Genomic DNA, 13,310 nt, shown 5'->3' on the forward strand with positions numbered 1-13,310 from the left:
ATTCCATCAAGTTTTAAAAAACCTGTTTATATACAATTACACAATTCAAAAGGTAACAATGTAATGGTCAAACACTTTGATTATGGGAATGATATTGTCAGATTTTATACAATGTAATTTTTAAGATGTATTGTTCAGAATCTATTACACCTGATCTATGCGGTGTAATCACTAAAATGAAAAACAAGGCCTTGAAATTCATTTTTATCCATGTTTTGATTGCAAAATGCAGCAAACCTATGTGCATCTAACTGGATATGAAAGCCATGTAAAATTACTGTAATAAAGAAACAGACCTATCCATGATTCCTTTTGGCAGCATTTGTTTGGAGGGGTTGGGAATATAGATGACTGACAGCATAGAGAAAATGCACTCTGGGTCTATACGTTTAGACGGGTAATATTTTCTCTAGTTCAGGCACTAATTCTGGAAATTTAAAAAAAGACTCAAGGCATCTTATCTTTTATGTTGACCATCTATCATTTCATCATATTCAGCTTTATAATTATCTTTACACAATCCATGAGTATTTTTGAAACAATTTCACTTATTTTTGTTGAAATTACCCAATTCTCAGGCTTGCGTGTCCAAAATGTGTATGTTATCTAGGGTTACTGCAAAATACGTTTGATACTACTTATCAAAATAAAATTTCCAATTTTAAAATTGTAGCAGTGAGCAATAAGTCAAGCAAACCGGAGTCCTTATTTAAAGTTAATCGGCAGACACATTTCAAACAAACAAGATTTCAAGTAGCAGTAAAAATTATAATTTACCACCACAGTTCAAAGTTAAAGAAAAGTAATGGGAGATTAAATGGGGTAATAATTTGTGACTTTTGTTTTGCTCGCTGATTTGTTTTTAAACCCCCTTTCATGCCTGGAACAAAACCATTACAATGCTGAACAAAACCATTACAATGCTAAACAAAACCACTTAGACGTTTCACTAAAATAGAAATTGCAGCAAGAGCTAGAGCAAGGAATTGCAAATTAGCAAAAATGAGAAGGGAAATTACAACAGCAGAAGAAAGCAAACTGAAACATCGCAGGACATCGTTTAAATAGGCATAAACGGGGATCTATACACTTAAATGAGAAAAATCTAACATCAATGAAATTGAAAGGACTAAGTACATTTGTTTCAGTCAACTGAGTTAATTTTTTGGCACTTTATACAAGCTATGACAATGATAGTCTATAAAAACAAAACAAGAAATAAGTTTTGGGCTGTTACACCGAATTAAGGACCAAAATATCAAATGTGTATGTTCCCTATAAAATAACTACTGGAAGTGTTTGATAATTTCACAAAGATTGAATTTTATAACGGTATAATACTGAATCAATGAAAATATTACTGAGCTCAAGAGTGTGAGGACATACATTCAATGAATATGAACAGAATTGTGGGTGGAATAAATCAGTTATTGACAACATTTACCAACGGTCTTTCTTTAAAAAAACGACCACAATCTCATTTGAAAATTCAACTATACTAATGGCAAAATGGGAAAGAATGTGAACTAATGGAAATTAGATGAATGAGCAATTTTTCTATTTTCCCCAACTCAAAATGTGAAAATTCCGTTTTGCCTGCAAACACATTTCCTTACTTCTATGTCAAGGAGGAACTGAGAATGAAGAGTATAAAAATAGTTTAGATTTTGCCCTCCAGAAGAGAATTTACCTTCTCAAAGCCACCATCATCCACCTCTCAACACCCAAACAACCAGAAATCCAAACCAGTTATTATCCAGTTAAACAGCCAAATTAATGGGTGTTACCATGCTTTTGTTCTGTTGGTGAGACTACATTAATTAAATTGTATAGTTAGAGCCACCTTTGATTACTTAAAGATAGATTAAAGTTAAACTATTGTACAAGCACGATCGATAAAATCCTAATAGAAAGGGCAGGACTGGAAATTGCAAGAACTCCTCGTCTAATATTTTGATGGTCTAAAATTCCTTTACACTCTTCAACCCCATCAAATGTTATTAAATTAAGGTAAAGCAACTTAGTTACTTTTAAGAGCACTTGTTTTAAGAGTGTGGATTTTACTTTCTTGTCCCTAAATCCACAATCATTCACCTCCAGGTGATTTTATTGTTAAATGTTGGGGCAGTGACGTAGGTCCTTACCTGATTTTTGGAGACAGGATACAAGGACAGTTCTCAGCATGCTCATTTTCGAAAGGAACCCGCTGTCTGATAAGAGGAGGTCACTTATGAAGTTGGATTAAAATCTAAGAGCATTTTTGAGGTGACAGGTGTATAAAGAAAACAAGCATGCATGCATGGAGGTTATGGCATTCTACGAAATTTACTTTCAGAAAAAAAAAACATAAATCAGTCATGCTTCGGTTAAAAAGCAGAAGAGGTTTAAAAGTATTTTAAAGATATTTATAATCACATATGATCCCAGTATATCTGTATTTGACCATGCCAAAATGATTAGTTAATTATAAAGTCTGAAGATAATTTTTTGATCAAGCTCCATTATTAACTTCCCAACTTCCAGTTATAGAAAGGGTATGGACATGCAAAATTAGAATGGGAAAAGAATGAATGGTCAAGAACCTCTATTCGCACATATGGGATACATTTATTGGTTAGGATAAATATAGTAAGCTCCTGTGTTTCTTTGATGAAATATCCTAAACTGTTAAAAGCAGTAAGGAAAGATCACATTTTTGAACATGTTTTTTATATCTGCCCTGCAGTGGTGCTAGAGAATTGGACTAAAAATGTTCCAAAGCTTTTAAAAAGGGACACACCAAGCAAAATGCTAACTCTGAGGTGTGTATATTATTGGGATCAATTCTAAGGGACAGTCTAAATGTTCATTTGGAGAAGCACAATTTAATGAAGGGAAATCAGCATGAATTTATTATGGGAAGGTCAAGTCTGAAATAGCACTGAATTCTGAGCTATGAAGGTTGACGATTGTACATTTCCCACAGTTAACACTGGTTTTTGAGAGGGTTTTCTAGCAGGCTGCTCAAAAATGTAAAAGGCCAGATTTTTGGAGATTGATTCTAAAATTGTCTCAGTCCCAGGACAAAAAAAGGTGATGTGTTCTATTCAAATCAATGGTCATCAATTTGAAACATCATTATTTCTTTCTCTACAAATGCTTCCTGACCTTGAGTTTTTCTAGCATTCTGTTTTTGTTTCATATTTCCAGCATCTGAACATTTTTTTGTGCATAGGGCTTTGATTAACTGATATTTTGGAAGCCCGTTTTAATCAGGGGTTCAAAGACGCAGTACTCATCTGTGGGAATGATCAGAAATCAGAGATAATTTGAAAAATTAATCACTTGGTTAGAAAAGGACAGGCGCATATAGTTATTATGCTAAAGAGCTATAAATGAACTTTAATCCAAAGTAGTAAATTTGAGGATTTAATTTGAAGGGCAACTAGTAAAAGAAAACAATAAATGGCGGATAGTGAAAGGTATAGAAGAACAGAAAAAATGATTTACAGATCCTTAAGATCAATACGGCGGTTACAAAAAGCATCCAAGATTAGGGAAGATGGTAGGGAAGATTTGCTGTAATTGTGAACAACATTATACCACAACTTGAGTAACATACACAGGTATGGCCACCCCAATACAGGAAAGAGGATTCACAACAATTTTGCCAAGACAGAAAACATCTTTGTGATGAGGGACTGGATATGTTCATAGGAAATCAAGAAACCTTTGAAGAAACCCATTGGCCTTAGCCTTGGGGTTAAAAGCAGGGAGTGATGATTTAAAATAACCGGTAGGAGGACGAGTAATAATCTAGTGATTGAGAGGGGTATGGAATTTGTTACCCAAGTGTGGTAGGCAAGAGACCATATTTAAAAGGTACTTGGATATTCACATGAGGGGTTATGGCCTGCATGATATGACTTGAGATCAATTGCTGAAAGTTGGGAAGCTCTTTTGAGGCTGCATGGAATTAATGGGTCAAATGTGTAGTAAAATTTCTACAATTCTTTGCTTAACTCTTTAATTATACTTGTAATAGCTGTTATTTTAAAATCTACATTATTTTAAATACTCTACTGATCTAAGGAAATCAGTTTCTGCATGTTTCAAAAGTTTCACAGTATTTTCTTGACTTTTGAGTAAAACAGTAATGATTGGAAATTTAACGATCAGCCTTAATGACAATCAGAAATTATATAAACACTTGTAAACAGTGACCAGTAATAGTACGAGAATATGTGATATGAACAAGAGATTGCTGTCTCCCACTGTGTTGATTGAATATTCTTTCAATAGAGGCAAGTTTATCTATACAGATTTTAATTTGAAAGTGTACAAAAATTATGGAATATTAAGCAACTTCATAATTTTGTCCTGTTGTTGAGCAGGAAACTTTCACCATTTATAAAGATAGCTGACAGCCAAGGAAAGCAAGGCAAGAAAGAAAACCGCAAAGCAAGCAAATAAAAATATGCTTTGCATGTTAGATGGACACAATATTTACTTTTCACTGGTATTTTAATTATAACATTTTTCTAACATATCTACTTTTGCAAGGAACCCAGTTTTCAATTATAATGAAGGCTAAATTTCGTCAAACATACATATCCTCAAAACTATCACAAGGTAGGGCCTTGAACTAAAGCTTGACAGCAGGTTAGGATTTACTATTATCTTTTCACATCCAGTGAGACACTCTCTTTAAGACAAAAAGAGGCTGCCAAGAATCAAGATATTCAGACAGCAGGTCTCAGCCATGAGATTTTGTTTATAATCAGTATCATTCACATTCTTTGAGTCAGGAAAATTTCAGAGCTTCTTTTCAAATAAAACTTGTTTTTTGGCTGCCTTGCCGTTTTGAGCCCTTCTGTCTTCTCCAGACAATGTCAAGTGATCAGACGAAGGGGATAAATAATTGAGTGGCCAGTACATTCTCACAAAGAAAAACTCAAACTGTCAAGTGAAGTTGTTCACCCACTGTTACCAAATACCATAAATGCTGCAGTTAGGAACAATATTGAAGCCATTGGTAAGATTTGTAAACTTCACTGACTTCAACAACTCCAGATGAATAATGCACGGAGCTTTAAATAACTAGTTGAATAAACCCAACCAGGCCACAAAATAATTTCTCATAATAATCATTCTTTCCCTCCAGTAGATTTGTAACAAAATATTTGATATTAATGTTTGGTAGGTTAGTAGAGCCACATACACCAAATTGTTCATATAAATGTAGGGGTCTTGAAGCTAGATGAGCGACCTATCTAGAAGCAATTACAGTTAGTTACCCAGTATCATGCAGATCTAACATGCATTTCCATACTGCAGGCACTCTGGTTCATATTAAAAAAAGTAGCAAAACATTTCAATCCCAAATTTAAATCGATTACATCATTTCCATGCTACCATCATATTACTTTCTTCTTGATATGCTGCTCGTGGATTGAAAAGTTTAAAGAAATTAATTGTTCAGTCATGTATAGTTACATTGTGGATCACTGTAAATCTCAATCACAAGCAGGCGTTTAATAAATCTAAAATGACTGCATGGTGGGGAAGGAGCAGGTCTTTATAATTAAATGTGTTAGAATTGGTAATTTGGTATTTAATATTCCCTTTCCATTTACAACATTAAGTACTCCAGCTGGATGAGAAAAATGTAATAATAAATCACTATTCCATTGACAAAGCCCAATTCATTGCAGGAAACTATTTCGTTCTAAGCAAATGTGATCTTAGTCCGAATAATGATTAGTCTGCAACTATTTTTAATTTTGTGCGGATCCACCAGAACAATACCAATTTGATCGATACCTACAAAGTTACAACAGCTGTGCTGTCAAAGATCTCATCAGTCTGGCACTTTAATAAAATGAAAATCCTTTGAGCCGACCAAGAACCATTTCAAATATCATATACAGGTTAGCCCACATTCTTCATTTCAAAGATTGTGGTTCGACACCAAGGATTTTGCAGCCAGGTTAAATATAGTGAAAGCATGTACTACTTTTTCTAAACTACTCCAAATATTAACAGTAGAATCATTCAAGAAATTAAAACAAATGCTGAATTACACAAAATATTTAAAGAAATGTTTAGATATGAAGTTTTCTATCTTTTATCTCCCAAACATTTGATTAGAAAACATTTTTATATTAATTATAAATCTAATACAAAGATTTTGCTTAACTAGGATTCTTAATTGATTATTTTTCTAACAGTTTCATGCAACATATATTCAAATTATTCTGCCCCAGTGATATGTTGAACCAGGACTATTTGTGGGTTTCACATCAGGCAAGTCCCTGATCTTCCGAGTAAAAATAGAAAATAAAAAATCCTCTCTGCTTGGAGAAACATATAGCAAATCGATAACACCAAATGAACTTGCTCCAATGATTCAATGTACTCGTGCTTCAATGAAGTATTTCCTCACTGCCAAACCAAAGGGATGGCAAGTCGTAAATTTCAAAGCACTGCATTTATACAAGTTTAAAAGTTAATTATTTGGATTTTATTGCAGATGGGACAATTATCAAATTACGAAAAAAGTGATTTCAGCATCTTTCGCGATAAAGTATTGTGAAATTTATATGATTATACTCATCCAAAATTACAAATCTTGTTGCAGACTCATAGTATTACGTATACCCACCTAAATCTGAACAACGTTCTCTTCGTTTTGCATTTGTTTCTGGAGTATGTCCTACCTCACCCTTGGTTACAGCAGTCGCTAATCCCAACAGACCCGAGGGCCTTCCGCAGTCTCCCGTTTCAGGAGTATCTGAAATAAGATGAATACCTAATGAAATCTAGGAATTTAATTCCAAATACACATGAAGGGTCTCAATTTAAAACGTCACCCATTAGTTCTATCCAGAGATACTGGCTGTCCCGCTGAGCTCATTCAGCATTTTGTGTCTCCCTTTGGCAAATACGAACCAAAGATTTTTCAAACAACAATTAGGTATACTAATGAACTGCATACCAATCAATGTATTTAACAGCTGTGGAGGCTCACAACCAATCTGCATAACATGAACAAAATATGCAAGTGGTATACAATCTACAAGACACATCAGCAAGTTTCACCTTGCTCCATATATTCTTGGATACTAAGTTGTATTAATCAGGTTGGGTGTGTGTCTTTAAAGAAAAAGCAGCACCCTATTCACGAGGTAGAATATTTATCCGAGGCTCATTTATGGTCAACTTTTCTATTTTGTACCCATATCTCATCATTCCTAAAGTTCAAACTCTAGGATCTTTATACTTTTCTGGCGCAACTTTCTTTCTTGCTGCTTTATTACATAACTTAAATGCTTGTATGTTAGCATAATTAACATGAGAAAAAGATGGTGCCATACTGTGGCGACCGATTGCAAGCAGAAGAACAGGTCAAGATCAAATACAGCAGTTTTGAACTTGTTCAGTTAAACGAAACAGCACAAATCACTGATGTAACTGCCAGGATGGCTAGTCAATTTAAATGGATTAAGACTGTTGCAATCAACTGATGGCAACTAAGCTCCCGACAGCTAGAGCATCCCCAATCACAGGAGAATTGCTGACCTTGGAGGATGACAGTAAAGTAATTGCAGTACCTGGAAACACCGGGGAGTCTCCATTATGCCCGTAAATGTGTTAGATGAGGTGTCCTACAAGTAACACTGAAATGCAGGGGACTTGCAGGTCCCTGCTATTCTACTAACCAATGTTAAGTCCCTAGAATATAAGGTTGAAGACATAAGGGCACATCCGCTTCACCAAAGAGACACGAGGGAATGTTGTTTTCTCCGTTTCACAGAGACTTGCCTCATCCTCCCGCTCGCCAGGATCAGCCCTCTAGCCCAAAGGTTTCACCATTCGTCATATGGGCTGGACTGCGTATCAGGGAGAGGTAGAAGCACCTGCTTCACAGTAAGTTCATGGTGCTCAGATGTTGTGGTCTTGTCCAACTCCTACCCTGCATATCTATCTATTACATCTAGCAGTGAAGTGCTGTCTCTATATCCCAAGGAAGTTCACAGCTGCACGTCGTTGTCAACAGCCACAAGATAACCGACTCCGATGTCCATAAGGTTTATTTATTGTCACATACACCAATTGTTGTAGTGAAATTCAAGTTGCCATGGCAGCACATTAAGAAGAATACAACATAACATTATAAAGAAATTAAAAATAAAACATAAAAACATCCCCCCACAATGGTTCCCACTGTGAGGGAAGGCACAAAGTCCTGTCCCCATCCCACAGTTGGGCCTATTGAGGCCTCCGCAGTCGCCGCTACGGGGCTCGATGTTTCAGGCCCTTCTCGCTGAGTGATGGTGCTCCGGCATCGGGAGAACCCTCTCAGCGGCTTGGGATACCTGGAACGGCCGCTTCCTTATCGGAGACCGCGGCTTCCAAAGCCAACAGGCGCTGGATGGAGCTCCACCACTGCACTACTGTGATCCCGGCGAGAGATCCCAGGCTCCGCGATGTTTAAGGTCAGTGACGCCGCCCGCGGCTGGCCCCTCCACAGTCCTGCAGCTCACAGTCCAGATGTTCATCGGCAGGCTCAGCATACCCGAGCTCCAGCGCGGTGACCCAGGAAAGGCATCGCCCGCTCCGCGATAGCGCTCCAGCACTGTGCCGCCGCAAAAGCCGTGGTTCTGGCCAATCCCCTCAGGAAACGCCACTCCAGACCCCGATGGTAGGCAGCGAGGATGGGTCGAAGTTGCTGCTCGGAGCAAAGCCGCCTCTCCGACCAGGAAGGGACTGAGAAATACAGGCTCTCCCGACCCACCCCCCCCCCACCCCCCCACACACACATAAATAGAATAGACCTCCAAACGACACTTTTTAACATACTAAAAAATAAAAAAGTGAAAGAATGGACAGCTGCAGGCAGAGCAGCCATACCCAACTGGACAGCGCCCCTTAACCCCTATGTCTTTACCATAGCAGAGTATTTCAACAGACCATTTTGGATATAGGAGTTAAGATGCTGAGCATGTTTTAGACAAAAGGCCACAGTTTGTACTCTTAACAGTCTGTTCTGTGGAAACATGCATTTTCCAAAACTACAAACTTAACCAACGAGAAAGTCAACAGCTGCAGGAGAATATCACCACCATGTTTCCTGCCAAATCACACAGCATCCTGTCTAAACACAGACAACCATTATTACATTTCTCATATCTTTGTCCAGCTCTATCATGGGAATACCTTCACTAATGGATTGCAACCTCTCAAACACAAAGGTGAACATCTGAAAATAGAGGATACTTAACAACACTGCAAATTTGAATTTACTTAGAGGTCAATGCGTAGAAGAGTAATTTAAGATGTTGTTACAAGTGGTAAATTTAACATGCTTAAGAAAAACTGATGACTGGTCACTGTGTCCAATCTGTTTGGCCTAGTCATAATAAATTTATTTAACCACCTAGCTTTTGCACAGTAAAAGTCTATGAATGAATGAATCCCAACAAAACAATTTGCAACACGGCCTGCAATCTGTCAATAGTCAATCTGTTTCCAAACCTTTCTCAGGGCTCTCTCTTTTTTTAAGCCTGGATGTGTTGTCCACTAGCTGATGGACATTGATGGTTATAATCAACCCACAACATTGTCGTTGTGGGGGCCCTCGCCCACCATCTCCTGCTTCCCCCACTTCTGCACTCACCTTGCCTTCCCCCAGACAGCAGAGGAATAGTGTTTCCTTGGTCCTTGCCCTTCACCCCACCAACCTCTGCTTCCAGTACTATTCTTCAGCGTTTCTACCAGCCTCTACGTGATCACCCCACCGACCACATCTTCCTCTCACCACCTCTTTCTGCATTCTTAAGCAACCACTTTCTTTGTGACTCCATCATTTACTCAACCCTCCCTAGGCACTTCCCCTCGCATCCATGATAGGTGCAACACCTGTCCTTACACCTCCTCCCTCACCACCACCCAGTGACCTCAACAGGCCTTCTAGAGGAGGCAGAGATTTACGCTATTTTCCTCCAACTTCGTCTCTTGCATTTAGTGCTCTAAATGTGGCCTCTTTTACCTCGGTGAGACCAAAGTGGAGACTGCGAACGATTTGCTGAGCTAAGATCCGTCCAAGATGACCACCTGGAGTTCTTGATTGTAAGCCTTTTTATAATTCCTAAATCCATTCCCACACTAACGTGCCTGTCCTTGACCTTCCCCATTGCCAGAGTAAGATCAAACACAAACTAGAGAAACAGCAGGCCTATTGCACCAAGGCATTTTGCAACCCTCCAGCATCAACACTGAATTCTCCAGTTTCAGATAACCTTCTCTATGGCCCTTTCACCTTTGATCTACCTAGGTCCTCTCCACGCATCATTCTTTTCAACGCCATTCCTCCAGTCTATTACCTCTCATTTTCTTCCCAATCCACTGCACCCGTCTACATCCTCCTCCCAATTGGTCTCCTCTTTCCCCTGTTCCCATCTTCCCATTTTACCTCTTATTTAGTTCCAGATTTCACCTTTCTTGCCTATCAGAATCTATCAACCAAAGCACTTTGTTGCCTCCACCAATTACCTCCTAAGCTCTAGACACTGCTTCCATTCTTCCCTCCCCCACTGACTCCATTTGCAACCCCTCCTCACCTGGATGCAACTATCACCCCACCCTCCTATTCATCACTTCATACTGGCTACTTCCCCTTTACTCTTTCAATCCCGATAAAGGTTTCAGACCCAAAACATTGACAATCCATTTCCCTCAATAGATGCTGCCTGACTGCCGAGTTCCTCTAGCACTTTGTTCCTTCCTCTAGATTCCAGCATCTAGTCTCTTGTGCCACAAACAACTCAACTACCGTGTTAAAGTAACTAAGAAAAGTAAATACCTCAATCTTTATTCATTCATCCTATATCATAGAAATTCACAGTCTAAACTCAAACCAGTTTTGACTGCAAAGAGAGAATTTGTTCATGCCACAAGTCTTAAGAAAAAGGGAAGGCAATTTTTCATTCAGTCAACTTTTCATTCACTTAATTTAAAAAAAACATTTGAAATAAAGTAGAAAAGGAATATATACACTTCCAGTAATTTAAATGTATTAATGGTTACTCACTCCTTTTTTGACTTCGGGGATTTTTCAGGCTCTGTTTAAAAAGGAACAGTGTTGAAATATCTTTCAAAAATTGAATATGGTTATTACTGAATGCTTTTGATTTACATATATAGTGCTACACCGGAAGGTGCTATAGGTGCATCAAATCTAGGACAAATAGACTCAGGAATAGTTGTTTTCCGAAAGTCATAACTACTCTTAATTCACACATGCACTGACTTCACAGCCCAACACCCGGACCTCCATCTATTCTATCCACGTACTGAAATTTGGAACTGTAATGTGTATTGTAACTGTAATTTTTAATATATTTTTTATTTTTTAAAAATATTTAATATAATCTTTAAACATCTGCCTGAGAATACTACCTATTCATCCTTCACCATTTTGCCTTTATAGATATGTATATAGCGCCGCAGAATTGTGCACCTATCCCCCCCCTTTTGTTTTGTTTTCTGTTTCTTGTTTTTTGTACTAAATTATATGTATGCACTAAGTACAAGCTGCTTTTAATCTCATTGTACATGTATAGTGACAATAAATGGCATATCATATCATATTACCTTACTCCTCACCATCTTTAATTGCTCAACAGACTGTGGTTGTGGAAAGCCACTCCATTCTGCAGACTTGCCAATATGACCAGGTCTAACAGGAGAATCTATGGGGAAATTATCAACATTTAATTTCATGAAATTAAAAATTGATTAATATTGAATAGAAAATTCATTGAACCATTGACTATTATTTTTATTTTTATTCCTTTTTAATTGTTACATTTCAATTCTCAAGCAAGAATGCTATAATACTAGAAGTAATGCCCACAGCAAACTATGACACATTCTAATTTTGAGAATATTAACCATGATTCACCTATGCGCTAATCACTTTACAAATATTAATCTTTTATTCAAGTAAATTGGAATGTATCAAAAGAACATTTCACAGCGGCAAGGTAGCACAACTGGGCAGCAGAGCAGAGCAACTACTGGAGCTGCTGCTTCATAGTGCCAGAGTCCCGGGTTCGGTCCCGACATCAGGTGCTATCCGTGTAGGAGTTTGCAAGTTAATCCTATGACCGTGTGGGTTTCCTCTGGGTGATCTGGTTTTCTCCCACATCCTAAAGACATACGGGTTTGTAGGTTAATTGGCCTCTGTAAATTGTGGTGTGTAAAGAGTAGATGAGAAAGAGGGATAACATAACGTTTAAATGGATCACCATGGACTTGGTGGGCCGAAGTGCCTGTTTCTGTGCTGTATCTCTAAATTCTCAACTAAGAATAACTCACAGAAAAAATATATACAATGAACCAAATTAGAGAAAATTTAGTGGCAAAGGTATGTATTATTTTTTGCAGTGTTTTCTAAATCAACATATGGCACTTTTTACATCTTGAGTTATCAGTCATTTAGCCATTTTCCAGGTATTGAAAGTGAATTAAAAATGAAAGATAAATGAATTAAAGAAAAAAGTGATGTATCATTTTATTTTTATTTTATAAGCTCATTATCGATGAGCAAAGGTCCTAAGATGGAGGAAGGATTTCACCAAGAATGGGGATTGGAAGATCCACTCTCAGTTTTCACAAAGGAAATGAAGGATGTGGAAATTGGGAAATATTTCTCAAAAACAGAATTGATATGATAAAAATGTCACTTGAAATCAAGTTGAAAAAAGTTACCATAACCCGACATATATATATATATATGTAGACGAAAATGCTGGAGAACCTCAGTGGGTGAGGCAGCAACTATGGAGTGAAGGAATAGGTGACGTTTCAGGTCAAGACCCTTCTTCAGACTGAAGAAGGGTCTCGACCTGAAATGTCACCTATTCCTTCGCTCCATAGATGTTGCTTCACCTGCTGAGTTTCTCCAGCATTTTTGTCTACCTTCGATTTCTCCAGCATCTGCAATTCCTTCTTGAACTACAAACAATTTCATTTGCCAAGTCAGTCAAACAAATATTTTGGTGAGTGATCAATTTTGAATAAAAGGACAAAGAAATTTACATTTACTTCTTACCCGATCAAACCTTCAGGTTATCTCAATTACGTGGGAGAGGAAGAGTGGAAGAATAGTAGAAAGAGCAGTGCATGTCCTTATACCTAATTTAGCTTCTTAAGGGCACTGCAGGTGATCTCAGAGAAATCATGAAAAGAATCAAGATAGAGGCTAAGCATTTCTCCACATGAAGGTGCTGCAAGCAATCAACTAAAGACAGCAATACATGCTGATT

General features: G+C 37.7%; 1 protein-coding gene across 6 annotated transcripts in view; it reads right to left on the minus strand.

The window, feature by feature from the left end:
* Positions 1-13,310, minus strand: part of LOC129707800 (tyrosine-protein phosphatase non-receptor type 12-like) — a 93,631-nt gene that overhangs the window by 970 nt on the left and 79,351 nt on the right. Inside the window, exons 15-18 of one of the 6 annotated variants that reach the window (XM_055653133.1) lie at positions 11,647-11,732; positions 11,072-11,102; positions 6,644-6,772; positions 2,145-2,210 (exon numbers count right to left, since the gene is read on the minus strand). In XM_055653133.1, the coding sequence (XP_055509108.1) occupies positions 2,145-2,210; positions 6,644-6,772; positions 11,072-11,102; positions 11,647-11,732 (312 nt within the window). Of the gene's footprint in view, positions 1-2,144; positions 2,211-6,643; positions 6,773-11,071; positions 11,103-11,634; positions 11,733-13,310 lie in introns of all 6 variants that reach the window. The other 5 variants (XM_055653132.1, XM_055653138.1, XM_055653137.1 and 2 more) reach the window with 5 other exon arrangements.

Source organism: Leucoraja erinacea, chromosome 22 (assembly GCF_028641065.1).
Source record: "Leucoraja erinacea ecotype New England chromosome 22, Leri_hhj_1, whole genome shotgun sequence".
Lineage (NCBI taxonomy): Eukaryota > Metazoa > Chordata > Chondrichthyes > Rajiformes > Rajidae > Leucoraja > Leucoraja erinaceus.